Raw genomic sequence first — 19660 nt, 5'->3', positions numbered from 1 at the left:
GCTTCCACCGTTCCACGTTGGGTTTGTTTTTCTAAAACTTACTCAGTCTCAACACGACGTCGTTTTGGGTTGAGAGGTTAAAACTCACCTCTTTACCCATTCAGAACCCCCAAATCACGATACCTCTTCCCCATTGTTTTGTTGCTGTGCAGAAAGCCTACTATAACTTGAAGACGCAATCATGAAGATGTTTGAGGTCAATGGGAGCACTCTTTCTCTTGCTCTCTTCACTGACGTCACCAACTCCAAGTACTCTCTCTCTCTCTCTCTCTCTCTCTCTCTCTCAACCAGCTCAATTGGGTATTGCTTGTTCATGGAAACTGAGAAAACTTGTTAACCTTAAGAATAAAATTGGGCATTTTTTTTATCATGATTTCTTTTTCACATAGATATGAACTTGTTCGTTTATCAAATTCCAGTAAGAAATTTGTTTTTCCTTTTTGGGAATTGATGATTTCCCTCTTTGGTTAACATAGTCCTAATTGCAACAAGATTACCATTACTTGTGAATCTAATTTTCACCCCAAAAGAACAAGTATCTAATTTTAATTAACATTGAAAGATGGTGCATGAATTTTAGATAGAAGTAAAGAATGAACCCATGAATTTGAGTTGATTTTGAATAAAATTCTCAGTCATTGTATGTTGTAAGTAAATACTGAATGAGAGGTCCAGAGACCAAGTTATCTTTCCCCCCTGAAAAATCCACCTGCAATTTTAAACTTCATTATCTCTGTTACTATTTTCTAATCCTTTTTTGTAGATATGATATCTATGCTATGTGAGAACTGGTCAACTAAAGTGCCTAATAAACTCATTATCTTGCAGGGAACTGCTTGATTCTATGCAAGCTGGGACACTAGAACCAGAAGCTGCATTTCTGAATGCTTCACTTGTATAATCCCATAAGCTTTAACCATCTTCTACTTTTGCCTTCAATTTGGTGCTCTCTTCTGAGATGCTTATTGTTGAGTTTCTCTAATGTTATCTTCATCCACTGCGGAAGCAGATCCCGGATGTTTTCCCTCTGCTTGCAGCTGCACATAAAGCACTTATAAGCAAGTCCCGGGAGTCACTGACAACTCGTACTCTTCATTCTGAGCTTGTTTACAATTACTCAGGATCCAAGCATGTAAGTCCTCTGCAAATTAGCTATTATGGTCTATTTCTTATTTTGTTATTGCTGCAAATATGTAACCCCTAGCTTTGGTCATGACTAGATTACAGAATCCTTGAAAAGATGTGGCATCTCTGGCAGTTCGACATATGTGCTTGCAGCTCGTTTCAATGCTTCTCCTGATGAGGTAAGATTAATGTCTCATGAATGGTGTAGATGATCAAGCCTTACATTGCTTCACGAGAAAATTGTTTGAGCCTTTACTATTTTAATGACTTTTTGTGTTATACTAGATCGAAAAAAAATCTGTAGAGAAACTTATCAATGGAAAAGAGATTGACTTGGAGGAGTTGGGAGTGAGGGCAGATCAAGCCCAAATACAAAAGGTATATGCCTATATTGGTCACTTATCTAGCAGTTTTTCTATGATGGTGTTTCTAGTCGGTGATCATCAACACTTTGTATTTTCAGCACTATAAGATATCTGGCCCAGAATTAGGGATATCCTCGCTTGCTGATGCTGTTACATGCCGGATTGCTGCTCGCGATGCCTTGTGAGACGAAGAAGTTGTAACTAGCTTCCCTGTTCCCAAATACTTAGCTAGATTACATCTCTCTCTACAATGAGGTTGATGTTCTAGGAATATGGAATATGTAAGGTGGTGAAGGAAACAGAAATGGCTGTAGCTTACCATATTTTGTTTGGGCAAATTCAAAACTGTGTAATATGTAGAATATTTTTAGGCAAAGCTGAAATTTGGGAACAAGTGACTATGCTGTAGCCTATACGTAGTAATGAATCTATGATAAATTTAACTTTAAGTTGTGGTATTTGTTGTGAGATTGCAATGAGAAATCTCAGTATTTGTTCATGGTTGGTTTCTTGGACAGTCGTAGATTTTCACATCTTCCGTTAAGCAGGCTTGGCATCTCCTGATGCATGCAGAATAGAAGTGCCCATGGCCCACGGCCCACGGCCCACCATCAGCTACAAGTAATTTATAGAGGTGTACTAAACAGACGACTATGAGCCATTGATTTCTTTGGTCCATCATGGAGTCTACAATGCTCAACCTTAAAAAAGTTTAGGGTTAATTTCAGTTCAGTACCTCAAGTTTGCTTCAAATTTCAATTTAGTACCTCATGTTTAAAATCTTGTAATGTCATACCTTATCTTTCTAATTTGTTGCAATGTCATACCTCCGTCAGTATGACTGTTAAGAAATTTCTTCAATACTGATGCGGCACTTACGTAGCACTCCCACAATGCTGACTGAATACTACGTGGCTTGATAATATAACACATTATGCCATATAACATAAAAAATAATTTAAAATCTAAAAATTGAAAGAAAAAAAATTAATAATTACGTGCCATATTTCTATATTTTAAATTATTTTTATGTCACGTGGCATGACGTGGTCTGTTATCAGACCACGTGACATCCAGTCATCATTGTAGGAGTGTCATGTAAGTGCCACATCAGCATTTAAGAGATTTCTTAACAGTCATACTGACGGAGGTATGACATTGCAACAAATTGGAAAGATGAGGTATGATATTGTAAAATTTTAAACATGAGGTACTAAATTAAAATTTGAAGTAAACTTGAAGTACTGAACTGAAATTCTATTAAATATCCCAACCATTACAAGCAACTTTAACAATAGATTTGATAACTAGTTCTTTCTGTCATTGGTCAATGGCATGCTACTCCCTTTCCTTTTTCTTTTGCTTATAAGGGGAATTGAACCTAGAAATTGCCCTCCTCATGCCACTTAACTAAGCTCATAGGCACTTTAGTATAAATTTCAATCTTTTCATACTTTGTTGAATTTGAATTGTACTATGATGTCCTATTGAAAATTATTATTCTTATATGTGATGCTTATGATATTACATAATTAAAAATTTGCATGCGTATAAATAAAATGAAAATAGCATGCCTTAAAAAATAAGGGGGGACATTTAACCGATTAAATAGAGTACTAGATCGATGGTTTGGTTTGATTTTTACATAAATTGTTTTTTGGTAGATCATAAACTGAACCAAACTGTTATTTAAGATATGAACTATTTATAAATGGCCTAAACCAAATATAACCTTTCAATATTACCATACCCATTGCATATTTATTTCCTTTTACTCATCTCATCCCTTCTCCACTCTAGTCAATGTCTCCATCTTATTTCTCTCTTCGCAACTTTTCTCAATCTTCTTCTTTAATTTCTTCATGTTTTTTTTCCTATTCATCCTTGATCTCTCCATTATAATTTCTTTGTTTTTTTGTTCTCACTCTCCAAACCAAATAAAAGACGAATGAATTTGTTCAATTTGGTTTAGTATATGATTTGGTCGGTTTTGATTTTGAACAAATATGAACCGATTAGATTGGTTTGGTTTGCAGTTTTGAAACAAAACCCAACCAGGGCCGGCCCTGAGGGCGGGCGAGCTGGGCGACCGCCTATGTCCCACCCACCCAAAGGCCTCCTACTTCTAAGTTAGGCTTCTTAAAAGAAAAAAAAAAAAAAAAAATTTTAGTTTTTCATGTTTTGTGTTTGTTTTTATATTATTTTTTTTAATATCATGGTGAACTACTCTAATGTGGCTGATTGCTCTACAATGACTTATATGTGTGAGAATCCTAATACATATTATTAATAATTAGCTTGTTATGCAGACAGTAGTATGAGAATACTAATGCATGAATAAATAATTAAATTTGGAATATAAACAGAGACTTAGTTGCTTTACACTTTGTCTCTTTTAATTAATATCGAGGAGTAAAGAAACTCTCTAATTTGTAACAAAAGTTTGTTAGCAGGGAATTTGGAATATAGATTGCCAAGAAGCTTGTTACTTGCAGCATAAAGTTTGCTACATGTATTAGTTATCTTTAAAACTGACTCTAACTTTTGTGTACTTAATGATTCTCAATTAATTCAAATCAGTTCTATTTTTTAATTTCTCTTACTAAATTGATGATTATCAAGTTAGAAATTGTTTATTGATTTTTTGGTTAATTAATTTTAGTTATTGAATGGGCAAAGGCCTCAAATTTTTTTCTTGCCTAGGTCTACCTAAATTCTCGGACCAGCCTGAACCCAACAATCTTGATTGTCTTGTCATACTAAAAAACTAAAAATTAAACACTTTTTTTTTTTCATAAATAAATAACTTATATTCAATGATTTCAAGTTGTAAAAGATAAGTGTAATCAATGTAGAGTTTTACACTTATATTTTGTACATTTGCACTCCTCTTTATGTGAATAATTTGATCACAATAAATACATTATAAGGGATGAAAACAAACTCAATTAAGAGTTTCAAATTTCCCTTACTTAATCCCATTTCCATGTAAAGATCAACATATTCTTTTGATCGAATAAAATAAAATAAACATATTTTCAAAATACACATATCGATTTTGATAATAGAAATTCATACTTGTTCTTAAACCTTATACCTGAGAAACAAAAGTGACCTATTGTTCTTAGAATCAAATATTACATGTTAGAGGAATCATTCACATTCATTTAACACAAATCATCCTCTATATCTGTTATTTGCACTGTAGGTAATTGCATTGATCGATTGGTGAGGGAAGCATATCAATGATCAATCCACAAGTTAGTATTTGCATTGCTAGAAACTCCATTGCTTCGATTTATAGCCTTCTTTTTTTTTTTTTCTTTTTCACTTTTTGATTTTATTTTTCACGATACTGTTTAGTGTAGAATCGTTTATAAGAACTTAAATTTTTAACTTTTTTTGTTAATCCGGAGTTTAAATTTTAAACTTTTAACTCTAAAATTTTGAACTTAAAAATTGAATAATCCGATTCTAAAGAGGAAATGAGCATTTGATTTAACACATTAATTAAGAGTAAGAGTGTAAGACATATAAATAGTCTCACAAATGAGAGATGGACAAAAGTAATGCTAATTATTTTCTTCGGCAATAAGTTATGCCGACGTCAAATGAACGCTACACGGCAAAGCAAAGCATTTGTAAAACCCAGCCAGTCAGCAACCAACTGAATGAACTCCTACAAAATCCCAAACTCTAAAAAATTTCGCTCTCATTTCTCAAATTCTAGAACCAATTTCAATTCTCCAAATCTTGTGTAACTCCAACATTTCTATCTCTCTTTCTGAGCTTTGAGAAATTTGATTCCAAATTCAAAGCCATGGGAACCTCTCAGAGCCGCGAGGACCACATCTCGGACTCAGACGACTACAACGAAGAAGAAGAGGAGGAAGAAGAAGAAGAAGAAGAGGAGGAGCAATACGACGACGCTCAAGAAAAGCTACCCCAAAAACCCTCTTCTAAGCCCAAATCGGAAACCCTAAGCAGCTCCATCGATGATGTCGACGCCAGGCTCAAAGCCCTCAAGCTCAAGTATGGATCGCCTTCATCTTCTTCATCTAACTCGCAGAACGCTGTCAAGCTCTACCTCCACATCGGCGGAAACACTCCCAAGGCCAAGTGGGTCACCTCCGAGAAGCTCACGTACTACGCCTTCGTCAAGACCACCAGAATTGGTGATGATGATGACGGCGACGACGACGATGATGATCGGTCGGGCGGTGGTGAGGGACAGTGGGTTCTCAAGGTCGGGGGGTCCAAGGTCCGAGCTAGGGTTTCCACCGACTTGCAATTGAAGATGTTCGGCGACCAGCGCCGTGTCGATTTCGTGTCCAGGGGCGTCTGGGCTCTGAAATTCTACACCGACGAGCAGTACCGGAGGTTCGTCACGGAGTTTCAGGACTGCTTGTTCGAGAACGTGTACGGACTCAAGGCCACGGAGGAGAACAAGGTCAAGGTTTATGGAAAGGAGTTTATGGGGTGGGTTAAGCCGGAGGCAGCTGACGATTCGGCTTGGGACTATGCGGAGGATGCTGATTTCGGGAGGAGCCCCAAGTCGGCCACACCGGTGCGGTCGAGGCAGGACTTGATGGAGGAGTTCGAGGAGGCCGCCAGTGGAGGAGTGCAGAGCTTAACTCTTGGCGCATTGGATAATAGCTTCTTGGTGAACGATTCTGGTGTTCAGGTTTATAGGAATTTAAGCCATGGGATTCAAGGAAAGGGTGTGTGTGCGAAATTCGATAGTGGGAGTTCGAGCTATGGGAATAATTCGACCCCGAAGAAGGCCCTGCTTATGAGGGCCGAGACCAATATGCTCCTTATGAGTCCATTAAAGGAGGGGAAGCCTCAAGCTACTGGGCTTCAACAGCTCGATATCGAGACGGGCAAGATTGTCACTGAGTGGAAGTTTGAGAAGGATGGAACAGAGGTTACAATGAGGGATATCACCAATGACACTAAAGGATCGCAATTGGATCCTTCTGAGTCGACCTTTTTAGGTTTGGATGATAATAGGCTTTGCCAGTGGGATATGCGTGACCGTAGAGGAATGGTTCAGACCATTGCTACGAATTCGCCGGTCCTGAATTGGACTCAGGGGCATCAGTTTTCGCGAGGCACCAATTTCCAGTGCTTTGCTAGCACTGGAGATGGATCTATTGTTGTTGGGTCTCTGGACGGGAAGATACGGTTGTACTCGAAGACTTCGATGAGGCAGGCAAAGACTGCTTTTCCGGGGCTCGGTTCCCCCATTACTCATGTTGATGTCACTTACGATGGGAAGTGGGTGTTAGGCACGACTGACACTTATTTGGTCCTTATATGCACTCTCTTCACTGACAAAGATGGAAAGACAAAGACTGGATTCGGTGGTCGAATGGGAAACAAGATACCAGCTCCCAGGTTATTGAAGCTGACTCCTCTGGATTCACATTTGGCTGGCACAGACAACAGATTTCATGGTGGCCATTTCTCATGGGTAAGCATACTTATCCCCTTTGGAATGTTGCAATAATTAAATTCTTGGATATATGCATGCTTGAATAAGACCTTAGAATTGCCATCTTTGTTCAGTTTCATATATTTTGGTTAGATTAAATGTCCATCCATATTATTGACTTTTGAATGAGTTCTGGTGTTTATGTTTTTCTTAATTTTTATGCAGTGCAGTTTCATATATCTTGGTTGGAATTGATGTCCATAATAATGAGGAATAGGTTATTTCAGTGTTCATGTTTTCCTTAATTATCATACAGCTTCATCATCAACCTATAGTATTTCTAAATACTTGTATTACCTAAATTAGGAACTCACCTTCAGCAACTCAATTATGGTATTAATTGGATTCGGGATTTGAGAGACAGAGAGCGAACTGAAAGGGAAAATTATATAACTCAGTGAACAAAATAAAAATTTAACAATTGGAGTTCTAAATTCAGAAATTACGAGAGATTACCTTGCAGTGGGGATGTGAGAGAGTAAAGAAAAAGGAGAGCAAGGGGGAGAGGTTCTGTTGCTATGGCTTGCGTGTCATTTTGAAGAGAAAAGAGAGCAACAGAGGCAGGGGAAGGCTGGTGTAGTGGCTGACATTTGTGAAGACTGAACTGAATAGAAACGAAAAATATATTTAAACCCTAGAAATTAAAGAGAAAAGCGAAAAGTGAAATGAAAAATGAATAGAAATTAACCGTAGATTCAACTTACCTGGGTCTTGGAGCTCCTAGAGAATGTAAGAACTGAACCAAAAAGAAAATTTAAAGAAGAAGAGTGAAAGGGTAGGTCTCAATAAAAAAAATGGAGTAGCTGTCGAGCTGGGGTTGGGATGCCACAATCTACTTCAGAATCTTTTCTTAATTGGGATAGCCCGAGCTACAGCCCAAGCTAGCCAAATAATGGCTCTATTCTTGGTTCTGACTCTCTAGATGATGAGAGCGAGCATTGAACTAGAGATGATGTGCATCCAATTAGCATGTTCCATTGCATTGAAATGTGAAATTATTGGCTTTAGTACTAGGTATTAGTTCTTCACTTGCATGGATTTGCGCCGGATTTTGTGTTTGTAAACTAATACTTTGGTTAGGGTTGTCTCATTAGATATGGATGTGAGATTTTGGTTTCTAGCTAGATCATTCATTTGGCTTCATCTGATATTTTTACTAGACAAAGCCATTGGTTATTGTTCAGGGTCAGTCATTTGTTTCTGATTTTTTTGCCCTGTTTTTGTTCTTCTATAAATAGACCGCTAAGATTGTAGTTTGTTCATCCAGTGCTATTATAGAAGTGTTTCCATCAGCAACTTTTTGGTAGGTTCAGTTATATTTCTATATATAACTGACAGAATGGAGCACAATTATCTCATTTATTTATTTATTTTTCCTAATATATTTAGAAGATCAGAATCAACAAATATAAATAACTGACAATGATCAATAGAACCTGGCTGGATCCGGGCTGGGATAGTGGCACCTATTCCTCACTGATTATCCTATGTATAAAGAGTTCTCTTAGTTAAGTCTTGTTTGATAGTTGAAGTTCTTGATAACCAATTCTATAAATGTTAAAATGAAGTACTCAGAAAGATGAAAATTCATAGTTCATAATAAAAAATAATGTGTACCAAACAATAATGGCTTGCGGCATAATAAAAAGGCTTATTCACACCATTGCCCCCTGTAAGATACACTTTTTTTCACTTTGCCCCCTGAAACTTAAATCCTCTCAGTTTGCCACATGAACTTCACAAAGTTGTTGCAAAAGACCCTATGCCGTTAACTCTGTCAATTTTTCTGTTAAAATAGCTGACATGACACCTATATGGCATGAGTGAGACCCTTTTTTAGTTATGTAAGATCCATGTAGACAAGCAAAATTATAAAAAATTGACATGGATCTTATTATTTTTAGTTTAAAAATTATTTTTTTTGTCCACATGGATTTTACATAATTAAAAAAGGGTCTCACTCATGCCATATAGGTGTCACGTCAGCTATTTTAACGGAAAAATTGACAGAGTTAACGGCATAGAGTCTTTTGCAATAACTTTGTGAAGTTCAGGTGGCAAACTGAGAGGATTTAAGTTTCAGGGGCAAAGTGAAAAAAAGTGTATATTACAGAGGGCAATGATGTAAATAAGCCTAATAAAAATTAAAACAATCGTGCCCTGATTTGGATAGCGGAAGACTTAACATTAGGTTCTCTATGGATGAACACACTATTGATTAAGAAATTCCTTGTGTTGAGTTTGCTTAGAAACTTAAGGTACATGTGCTCTTTTATATCATGGACCCAATTTTGAGATTGTGTTGCATGTTATTTGGGGTAATTTCTGGTACTTGTACATAAATACATTTTTCTCCCTCATCTCCATTATTTGTTTGGATGAACCCAATTGAGTTTAATTTGTAATTTTGGTGTACAGGTCACTGAAAATGGTAAACAAGAGCGTCACCTAGTTGCAACAGTGGGAAAGTTCAGTGTGATATGGGACTTCCAGCAGGTGAAGAACAGTGCCCATGCATGTTACAGGAATCAGCAAGGCCTTAAGAGTTGTTACTGTTACAAGATTTTGTTGAAGGATGAGTCCATTGTTGAGAGTCGTTTCATGCATGATAAGTTTGCTGTCAGTGACTCCCCGGAAGCTCCCCTGGTGGTGGCAACCCCTATGAAAGTCAGCTCGATTAGTCTCTCTGGCAAAAGATGATACTGCCACACCATTTGTATATGAGTTGACATTATCATCAGTGTTGTGCATATGGGATTGTTCTAATGGTACCCTTCAGATGCCTTGTGATTGTTAATAAGCTTGACTCAGTTTTTTTAATCTTTGTAGTTCTTAGCTTCTGCTTGTATTTTATTTGAGTTGTTTTACTGGTTTGCACACTTATAAATTCAAAATAGGGTCTTTTATTGATGTCTCTGGCAGTGTGTTACGAATTGTATTTTAATCTCGTGTACATTCTCGTATTTGCCATAAACTTCTACGTTTAGAAAAAAATTGGTTAGGGACAAATAAAAGAGTGTGTACAACACTTTTCTCATATTGATTCTCTTAGTAACATCATTAGCAAGTGTGCTGTATGTAAGAGCTTTAAATTGCACAGGAAGCAACACCCAAATAATGATTTAGCACATCATCCATGGTGAGCATGTAAAGGTCATGTATATTAGTCCACATAGATGGTGAAATAAATAAAAAATTACAAAGCATGAAAGGTGCACAAAATTTGTAAATCGTCAGAATCTCTTCAAATAGCATATTGGTGAAATCTCTGCAGAAGGTGTCATCCAAAGCAAGGAGTCCCTCAAATCAGAATCTCTAGCTATAGTTGGAGAAGTCGAAAATAACTTGAGTTTCTTGACGCTAGGCAACGGTGAAGAGAAGGTCTTTTTTAAAATTTCTGGAAAGATGAGAGCCTACACCATTTACACAACAAATTGAAAAGGAAATCAGTAAGGATTAATTGCAGAAATTGAAACACATAACAAATAAACAAACTGAAAAGTGATTGAAAGCTATCTAGCATGCATAGATACATATATACCTCAGCATCATGAACAGAGATTTTTAGGTTTTTGGAGCAACCAAAACTTTCAAGAAAATCTCTTAGAGTTGAGAAATGTTGCCATGACCAGTTGGTGGGTTCCGAGTGCCGAAGTTGGATATTAGCCTCCCATAAATTTGGAGCTTCAATAGCCACGCGGGAGTTCAAATAACCACAAACAGTAAGATAAAGTAGATTTGGAGTGTTGATTTTGGCCTCAATACTATCTTGGCATCCAGATAATACAAATTTTTTCAGGTACGGAGCTTGGATGTTGATATATTTCGAGTTTTGGCAATTATTCAAGACCACGTAACTGATTTGACAATTTGAAACCAATCTAAAAGACTCAGGATTCGTAGCTTCAAGATACAAACCACACAATGCAGTACTTTCTTGATCAGTACACTCGGAACTGCAATCCATAATTTCCAATGATTTGAGACACGAACTTGAAACAAAATTCTGGATACAGTTAAGAGAGCATGAAGTGAATGACAAATACTCAATGGAAGGGCACCCCGAAATTAAGCTGCTGAGAGACACATTACCAAATTTCACATTTTTGAGGGACATAGTTTTCAAAGACGGAAGCCTTACATCTACACTACCTTATTCTCACAGACTCCAAGTTTAAGCTAGTTATAGATTTTGCATTAAGAAGAGTCTGGGATAGGCAGAAGTAGTCATCAGTAGGATCATGTTCATGTGTACTGTCCTTCCGATTTTTACTTCGAAGGCTGATATCTAACTCTCTGACACTTCTATCAACTGCAAAGCTCAACCACTTATCTACTCTAGAAGCATCTGCAAGCGAGTTGTACCTGGTCATGTGAAGCCTAAATTTATCTATGATCCGCTTGTCACAAAATTTCAGATGCTTTTCGAAGAAGTTGATGAACGTTGTATGTTGAAATTTGCCAAGGCTTTCTTTAGTGTGTGGCTCATCACCCTCTTTGAAATTTAATACAGCGGGGAACGAAGACCATACACCTTCCCATCGCTTGGAAAGCAATCTCATGCGAAAGGCAGATTTAGTGGGGAGGAGTCGGAGGATTTGGTGGATAACAAGGTCAGGTAAGTGACGCTGGCGGCGTGTTTTTCTTTGTTGGATTTTTTTTTCTTTTTTGGCGTAATTTTCTTTTGGTAGCCACAATAAAGGACCATACAGAATAGATGCAGTGGGGATGACGATTGAAGAATAGGAGCTCTTATTTATAAACGCCAGAATCCTTAAAGGAGTAGGAAGCCTTGATGCCTTGAACTGCAAGAAATTGATAAACTAGTTTCTATTTTTCTTTTTTAGAGCAATAGGAAATCTAGTTAAAAGGTTAATTTCTCTAATGAAACGGGCAGTTTATTGCATTTAAAAGCATCTTAGATTCTTAGCCGTTTACCATATCCAATTGCCAGAACTACACCAGTTAAACACTTCATATGATCAGTTTAGCCTTCCAAACTTTTTTTTTTTTTTTCACTTTTCACAAACAGCTATAAGAAGTCTATGCTCTCACAAACAAATATAGATCACTGTTTAGGATCATTCAGTACCCATAACCAAGAAGTGCCTTATTGTTTAAGGGAAAGAAACAGAAACAACGAACCATTCACATGACCATGTTTGCTGAAAAATGGCATGGCCAAGATATGAAAGGGCGAGGATCAAGGCGAACTATTTGTCTTTATGATTGTAGGGATGCCACTACCTGGCTTAGCGTTTTTTTTTTTTTTTTGGTTACATACTTGACTTAGATTAACCAGAAATAAACTGCACCATCAGACCAAACTTTTGCAACTGTAAACCAAATGTCTGCAGTAGACAGCCAAAACAAAGCTCAATGAGCCAAAATTGTTTTAGTTGCAGCAATTGTATTAATTAGTGTCCACATTGCTTGATTCAAACACAGACATATATATATGCATCGAAGAAGGTGCAATTTTCCAATATATGTCATTAAACATTGAAGGACTGATTACTAAAGAAAAAGTTCTTGATTTGCCCCCTTCCAGTTTTATTTGTTGAGACAGTAACACTCATAATAAGAATAATATATGTGTCTTTCTTTGCCTTTTCTTGCAATGCATTACACTGTTAGAACAAATGCATTGGCTTTAGAACAATAATTTGTGCACTTGCAGTCTAGCATTGGGTTGTCCTGGATAATGAAGTTATAAACTGAAACCAGATTTCAATTAAAACTGTAGAACTCCTGATCAAACATCAAGAAGAAAGATGAATTTTGTTAGGATACAGCCATTGTATTCAAACAAGTTTTTCAACAAATTTTATTTCAAGTATCTCTGATTGACTTAAATCAAAGCATATTGTGACAGACAGTCTCTACTCTACGCATTCCTTATTCACATATATATACCAACTTGCAGATGTCTTTACAAAGGCCCTTAATGATCAGCTTCTATTTTAACAAGCATAGTCCAACAGTCTAATAAGCTGATTTTCATGCACCAGCTTGAGAGAAGTGTTAGAATTAAATTCAAAGGACAATTATTTTGTTAACTGGAAAACCAAATTTAAAATTCCACTGTCAAAATGTTTTGTCTACCATATCACCTTATTTGGAGACTTCAAACATAAAATTGTCGGCACAGGGAGCAGAATACATTATGATACCATCCGTGGTGATTATTTGGATTGACAAGAAGAACACATAATTCATCTTACTAGCTCCACATAGATGTTGATGGTGAAAAAACAAACCAAGATGCTTATTATAATATTATAAAAATAAAACAAAATAAACAAATTGGTGAAGATGCACAACATTAGAGTACGAAATATACAAACTCCCTCTGGGCCTACTATGTTCCAGAAAACACAGAATCCTTTTCAGACACAACACCTTTGCAATATTTCAAGAAGCTTTTGAACAATTTTTCATTCAAGTAACTATTCCTTAATAATATAAAGCACAATCTGACAGTTTTTTCTCCCCAAAAACATTGGTTTGCTCTTTCAGAAATCCCTGTAAGAAATTGGTAGAATCTCTGCAGAAGGTACCATCCAAAGCAAGGAATCCCTCAACTCAGATTCTCTGGTCTTTTTTGGGGAAGTCTTGATGATTACCTCAAGTAGCTTGACAGTAGGCAAAGATGGAGAGCAGGTCTTTCAGAATTTTTCTGGAAACATGAGAACCTACACCATTCACACAAAACAAATAAAAATCTAAATCAGTAATTAAGGATTAACTGCAGAACTTAGAATATATAGCAAACATACAAACTTAAAAATGATTAAAACTTATCACCAACGTGTAGATATACCTCAGCATCATGAACACAGAGTTAACTTTTCAGAGCAACCAATTCTTTTAAGGAAATCCCTCAGAGTCGAAAAATGTTTCCATGACAAGCATAAGGTGGGTTCCAAGTCGTAAAGTTGGATTCTAGCCTCCGATATATTTGGAGCTTCCATGGAAACTGTGGACTTTAAATAACCAATAAAATTAAAATAAAGTAGATTTGGAGTGTGGATAGTGGCCTTCACACTATATGAGTATCCAGGAAATAATACAAATTTTTTCAGGTACTGAGAATGGATGTTGATATATTTCAAGTTGCAGCATTCATACAAGATCATTTCCTCAAAGACCGGATATTCCGAAATGAATGTGAGAGATTCAAGGTTTATAGCTTGAATGGCCATACAAGGTTGTGCAGTTTTACCCTCAGAACTGCAATTCAAAAATTCCAAAGATTTAAGACTGGTACTAGTAACTTCAAGTGTCCAGCCAAATGAACATGAAATGAATGACAAATACTCAATGGAAGGGCACTCAGAAATTAAATAGGACAAAATCTGGCGTTCAGCCAGGTGCACAGTTTTGAGGGACATAGTTTTCAAAGACGAGAACAAAAAATAAGGAGGTCTAGAACTGAATTTTATTCTCACACACTCCAAATTTAAAGTAGTTATATATTTTGCCTCAGGAAGGGTCAGCAGGTATAAGCAGTAGTAGTCGATCCGATGTTTATTTCTAAGGCTCATATCTAACTCTTTGACCCTTCTCCCAACTGCAAAACTCAACCACTTATCTACTCTAGTACCGTCTCCAAATGAGTACCTTGTCATGTGAAGCCTGAACTTATCTACTCTCAACTTTGAGGGAAATATAGGGAAAGGATAGGAGTTGCTCTAATGTCTCTGAAAATTAATGCTTCCTCTAACATGTTATGACTGCTCTTAATGACAACACATAGAGATGGAAGAGTTCATAAAACAAAGAAATTATCAACTGACCTCAACCAGACAAGCACTTGTACTGGTGGTTTGATTCTAACAATCATACTAAATTGGAAATTCATCTGTTACTTAATTGATATCAACTTTATCTTTTAACCCCAGGGACTAGACTTGGTTCTCTAGCAAATGTTTGACAATTGTATTATCTCTCTTCAATTAGTGTCCATATTTAGGAACTTCCTTCAATCCTTTCTCTTCTTACAATTTTGACGCTTCTGTATATAATGCAGATTCAACAGGAACTTACATCAGGAGTGTACAGAGCCCATGATCTTCATTCAAACACAGATGAATTTTCTTCTGGGTTTAGGCTTGATCACCCATCAAGGGTTTCTGTCAGCATATACCTTGTATTTGAATACATGAAGTAGGATTGCAGAAAATAACCGGGATCAAGTTCACTTAAACAAAGGAACTTGTTTTTCCCCCTTCCAATTTTATGTGCTGAGATCATTAAAACTCATACTAAGAATTAAATGTCTCTTAAACTCACATATTGCACTATGACTTCTATATGATAATCGTGGCTGATTATCACAACAAACAACTTCATGTAAGTTAAGAACATTTTAGTTACTCTCAATATATCGTGTAAATACAAATTGGGTCTTTCATGGATGCCTTTGGCCTATTTGTGTTCATACATGGTCCTATTGCTAACATTGTGAGATTCAGATTTCTCTGTCAAAATTTGATTTTGCAATTGAATTTGTTCAAAATGGCGGCATGTCAGATACAGAACTAGGTTAAAAGCTGTACCTTGATGATAGTCTGACAAATTCAATATGCCTGCAGAGGATGCAGTGATGATTTAGCATATCATCCATGGTGATCAGATCCTTACAAGAATATCGAGTTCATATTACTAGCTTCACATAGATGGTTAGAAAGCTAGATGCTTATTATAATATTATAAGATAAAAATAAACAAATTGGTGAAGCTGCACAGCTAGCATTAAAGTATGGAAAACAAGAACTCTGGTTTGCCAACAAATTGGTGAAGCAGCTGGCACAAACCATGCTTTCAAAATATGAAGAAGCAGTTTATAACATACTCTCATGGCTCAGCGTCTGTCATATTATTCCATCCATGAATTACTAAAGGATAACAATTCATAGTCAAATTAATTATAAACTGAATCAATCCAGTCTTCAATAAACTACCAACTGTCTTCAATAAAACTGCTCCAAAATTATTAGTGAACCATCAAGAATAATTTGTGGAGGCTTGTGACCCCTACAACTTCAAGAATAATACACAAATTTTGCATCCAAAGAAATTATTGATGAGTTTTTTATTCTAGCAACTATTTCCTAATGATGTAAAGCACACTCTGCCAGTCTTTTATCCCCGGCCATAAACATTGATTTACTATTTCAGAGATTGGTACTATATTCTACTGGTAGAATCTCAGCAGAAGGTGCCATCCAGAGCAAGGAGTTCGTCAACTCCGGATCTCTAGCCTCTGTTGGAGAAGTCCTGTATAACTTGAGTTCCTTGACACTAGGCAATGGTGAAGAACAGGTCCTTCTGAAACTTTCTGGAAAGATGAGAGCCTGCACCATTCACACAGAAAAACATTGAAAGTCAGTAATTTTTTCTTGGTGAGAAGGAATCAAAGGATTAATTGCAGATGACTTGGAATATATAACGGAAAGAACTTACCTATCACGGTTGTATACACTCTTTGTGTCTATCTTTCTTATCATGTGATCTAGCATGTGATGAGAGAGATAGACACAATGATATATACATCCGTTACATGAAAGTCTTTCTCATATATAACAGATATACGTACACACCGAAAAGTGATTGAAACCTATCAAGCATGCGTAGATATATATACCTCAGCATCACGAAAAAAGAGAAGTAACATTTCGGAGCAATCAAATCTTTCAAGAAAATCTCTTAGAGTAGAAAAAAGTTTCCATGACCAGTTGAAGGTCGGTTCCAGTCTCCGAAGTCGAATTGTAGCCTCCCTTAAATTTGGAGCTTCTGTAGAAAGGCTGGTATTCAAAGTACCACTAAACTTAAAATAAAGTAGATGTGGAGTATGGATTGTGGCTTCCACACCATCTTGGTCTCCACATAATGTAAAATCTTGCAGGTACTGTGCACGGATGTTGATATATTTCAAGTTGCCACACTCGTACAAGACCAAACGCCCGAAGATTGGATAACCTGAAACATAGGTAAAAGATTCAAGATTCGGAGCTTCAAGAGTCAAACTAGGCCATCCACTTTGTTGACGGGAACACTCAGAACTGCAACAGATATAGTCAACAGTCTGATGGGTACGCTTAGAACTGCAACACATAACTTCCAATGATCTGAGACTCGAACTTGAAACATACATGCCGCGACACACAGAGTAGTCAAAAGAGCATGAAGTAAATGACATATGCTCAATGGAAGGACACTCCGAAATGAATGTTCTGAGAGCCCTAATGTTGTGTAATTTCACAGTTTTGAGGGACATTGTTGTCAAAGACGGGAGGCATACATCATCACTGTGCATTATTCTCACATACTCCAAGTTTAAGCTAGTTATAGAACTTGCATTAAAAATATGGAGTGGGCAGATGTAGTCACGATGAGTACCGTGCTTTCTTAAAAGGCTGATATCAACCTCTTTCACGCTTCTGTCAACTACGAAACTCAACCACTTATCTACAATATATGTATCACTAGACGAGTACCTTGTCATGCGAAGCCTAAATTTATCTATGGCCTGCTCTTTGTCTCTCTTGCAGAATTCTAAGTACCTTTCTAAGAAGTTAATGAAGTTGGTATGTTGAAGTTTGTCAAGATTGTCGTCACCATGTGGCTCGCCCTCTTCTAAATCTAATACGGGGAACAACCAAGACCATACGCATTCCCATTTCTTGGAAAGACAGCCCATGCGAATGCCAGATTTAGTGGTGGGAAGGAGTCGAAGGATTCGTTGGATAATAGGGTCAGGAAAGTGAGGCCTTACGGCCTTGACATTCGTTTGATCAGCTTGCTTTCTGAACTTTTTATTTGAAGTTGGGTCCTCTGAGATGTTGCTGCATGTTTTTCTTCGGAAAGCCATGTGATGAATGCCCATTGAAAACTAGAAACTAGCTCTTAGTTATAAAGAGCTTCAAGGATTATAGAGAGAATGCTCTATAATCCTTGAAGGATCGGAGTAAAAATCTGCTAGAAAATAAAGAGCAAAGCAAACTTAATCTAAGAAATGGAGGCTGTGGATCGAGACCAAGTTTTTGTACTTTTGGAGCAACCAAGAAGATAGAGAGCAAATTAAGTAAACTTAATCTAAGAAAAATAACAATCTCTTTAAAATTCACCTAACAAACTATGAACTCTTTGAAGAAACAAAGGCAAAGTAACAATCACTCTCTGATAGTCTGGTCATAAGTGCTTGGATTTTCTCTATAGAGGAGGAGGTGTCTTTCTCTTCTCATATATATAGAGGCTCTATTTAAGTTTTCTATAATAACGTTTCTTGACTGCACATCTCGGAAGATATTATTCTTTAATTTCCAAGCTTCAATAAATGTTTGATAAAATCTGCGAATCTCTATAATTAAATATCTCGATTTTCTCTCATATCTACCCAAAATCTACCAACCTTCATCTAATGATCTAAAATCATCTTGGTTTATGTGCGGCTGAACGAGGTACAAACAGACGAGAAATTATTCAATGTAATCTAGAACCAATTGAAAACCTCGTTTCTTTTTGGAGAAAAATAGCAAATCATAGTAATCAACCATTTGATTTTGATCCAATGGTTGGTATTAATTTAAAAAATATAAAATACTTTATTGGGATTGGAGCCAAGTTTATATTTCGGACAATTTTTTTTTGGGTTTTTTATTTGAAGTCTAGTTAAAAAATAAGGTTGATAACCAAGTCTGTTTCACTTTAATAAAACTTTAATAAAATGCTCGTGACGCGGAACCACCAAACGTTCAATGAACAGTACTGAGCGCTCAACTCTGTTTATTGCGTACTCGGCAATTGTCACTGTGCAACAGTTGCTATTTAAACTGTATAAAAATAACACTAATAGATATACTAGTCATAATTTGATTCAATTAATTGCAAGTTGCTATTTATAGTATAATAAAAATAACACTAATAGGGTAACCCTAAAAATAATTTTTAAAGTTTAATGACTATTTATATTTAAATTAAAATTATAAAAAATAATTGTAAAGTAGATTGGAAAGTTAAATAATCCTACTTTCGCTCTTTTGCGACAGCAACCTAAATCCTTATCACACAGTGTCCCTCTCCTCTTGATTTTCATGGTCCTCTTTTTGAATTGACCCAATGTAGTCCAGTTCAAGATCTTGTTCTTATTTTGGCCCAACGGCCCAATTGTTTAATGTTTAAGAAAAATAAATCAATAACCAAATCCAAGTGAAACCCATATGTTATGAAAAAAGAAAAGGTCCATTGACTTTAAATACCAAACTTTAATAATTTTTTAGTTTAGATACTAAAATTTAATAGCATTTTAGTTTAGATACTAGTTGAAAAGTCAAACAAACTAATAAAGTGAAGGGTATTAGAATTCATAAAAATTACATCATATGCCACTACAATAAAAAAAATTTAAAAAATTCCCAACTAACCACCGGCCACCTCCGTCCGGCCAACCACTGGCCACCGCCATCCGACCAACCACCGGCCACCTCCGTCCGGCCGACCACCGACCAACGCCGTTCAATAACACAAAAACAACTTGGCATAGAAGGGATTCAAACCCCTCTCATGCAAGAGAAAGAGACCTCTTACCACTACACTACATAATAATTTCAATAAAAGTATTACTTTGACCTCTATTTATCCAATATTGTAATACAATTTAAAAAAAATA

General features: G+C 36.4%; 5 protein-coding genes across 5 annotated transcripts; 2 read left to right on the top strand and 3 right to left on the bottom strand.

Annotated features, from left to right (window-relative positions):
* Positions 1-89: 89 nt before the first annotated feature.
* LOC147276765 (EKC/KEOPS complex subunit tprkb-like protein) lies at positions 90-1989 on the top strand. The gene is made up of 6 exons (XM_086254927.1): positions 90-249; positions 829-895; positions 1010-1132; positions 1221-1304; positions 1411-1503; positions 1589-1989. The coding sequence occupies exons 1-6, from the start codon at positions 182-184 to the stop codon at positions 1673-1675; spliced, it is 522 nt and encodes a 173-aa protein (XP_086111053.1). The 5' UTR covers positions 90-181; the 3' UTR covers positions 1676-1989.
* A 3125-nt stretch (positions 1990-5114) lies between these two features.
* LOC147276764 (Vacuolar import/degradation, Vid27-related protein) lies at positions 5115-9901 on the top strand. Its single transcript, XM_086255187.1, has 2 exons — positions 5115-6966; positions 9406-9901. Exons 1-2 carry the CDS (start codon positions 5311-5313, stop codon positions 9685-9687), a joined length of 1938 nt encoding a protein of 645 aa, XP_086111313.1. The 5' UTR covers positions 5115-5310; the 3' UTR covers positions 9688-9901.
* Positions 9902-10220: 319 nt separating this feature from the next.
* LOC147276763 (putative FBD-associated F-box protein At5g56400) lies at positions 10221-11549 on the bottom strand. Its single transcript, XM_086255561.1, has 3 exons — positions 11140-11549; positions 10529-10943; positions 10221-10400 (listed from the first exon to the last, which is right to left on the bottom strand). Exons 1-3 carry the CDS (start codon positions 11547-11549, stop codon positions 10221-10223), a joined length of 1005 nt encoding a protein of 334 aa, XP_086111687.1.
* Positions 11550-13502: 1953 nt separating this feature from the next.
* On the bottom strand, positions 13503-14618 carry LOC147276762 (uncharacterized). The gene is made up of 2 exons (XM_086255560.1): positions 14472-14618; positions 13503-13652 (listed from the first exon to the last, which is right to left on the bottom strand). The coding sequence occupies exons 1-2, from the start codon at positions 14616-14618 to the stop codon at positions 13503-13505; spliced, it is 297 nt and encodes a 98-aa protein (XP_086111686.1).
* Positions 14619-16166: 1548 nt separating this feature from the next.
* LOC147276761 (putative FBD-associated F-box protein At5g22720) lies at positions 16167-17863 on the bottom strand. Its single transcript, XM_086255559.1, has 2 exons — positions 16637-17863; positions 16167-16346 (listed from the first exon to the last, which is right to left on the bottom strand). The coding sequence occupies exons 1-2, from the start codon at positions 17861-17863 to the stop codon at positions 16167-16169; spliced, it is 1407 nt and encodes a 468-aa protein (XP_086111685.1).
* Between the last annotated feature and the right edge of the window lie 1797 nt (positions 17864-19660).

The sequence above is a fragment of the Dryas octopetala genome, chromosome 8 (assembly GCF_963921425.1).
Source record: "Dryas octopetala chromosome 8, drDryOcto1.1, whole genome shotgun sequence".
NCBI lineage: Eukaryota > Viridiplantae > Streptophyta > Magnoliopsida > Rosales > Rosaceae > Dryas > Dryas octopetala.
The sequence above is the reverse complement of the archived record's forward strand: the minus strand, read 5'-3'. Positions and strand labels throughout refer to the sequence as shown.

Coding starts and splice junctions, on each gene's coding strand:
- LOC147276765 (XM_086254927.1), top strand. CDS start 182: ATGAAGATGTTTGAGGTCAATGGGAGCACTCTTTCTCTTGCTCTCTTC. Junction 896..1,009: donor CATTTCTGAATGCTTCACTT/GTATAATCCCAT, acceptor CTGCGGAAGCAG/ATCCCGGATGTTTTCCCTCT. Junction 1,133..1,220: donor ATTACTCAGGATCCAAGCAT/GTAAGTCCTCTG, acceptor GGTCATGACTAG/ATTACAGAATCCTTGAAAAG.
- LOC147276764 (XM_086255187.1), top strand. CDS start 5,311: ATGGGAACCTCTCAGAGCCGCGAGGACCACATCTCGGACTCAGACGAC. Junction 6,967..9,405: donor ATGGTGGCCATTTCTCATGG/GTAAGCATACTT, acceptor TTTGGTGTACAG/GTCACTGAAAATGGTAAACA.
- LOC147276763 (XM_086255561.1), bottom strand. CDS start 11,549: ATGAGATTGCTTTCCAAGCGATGGGAAGGTGTATGGTCTTCGTTCCCC. Junction 10,944..11,139: donor TTGGAGTCTGTGAGAATAAG/GTAGTGTAGATG, acceptor TATGGATTGCAG/TTCCGAGTGTACTGATCAAG. Junction 10,401..10,528: donor TCTCTGTTCATGATGCTGAG/GTATATATGTAT, acceptor TAAATGGTGTAG/GCTCTCATCTTTCCAGAAAT.
- LOC147276762 (XM_086255560.1), bottom strand. CDS start 14,618: ATGACAAGGTACTCATTTGGAGACGGTACTAGAGTAGATAAGTGGTTG. Junction 13,653..14,471: donor ACCTGCTGACCCTTCCTGAG/GCAAAATATATA, acceptor AAATTCTGAAAG/ACCTGCTCTCCATCTTTGCC.
- LOC147276761 (XM_086255559.1), bottom strand. CDS start 17,863: ATGGCTTTCCGAAGAAAAACATGCAGCAACATCTCAGAGGACCCAACT. Junction 16,347..16,636: donor TCTTTTTTCGTGATGCTGAG/GTATATATATCT, acceptor TGAATGGTGCAG/GCTCTCATCTTTCCAGAAAG.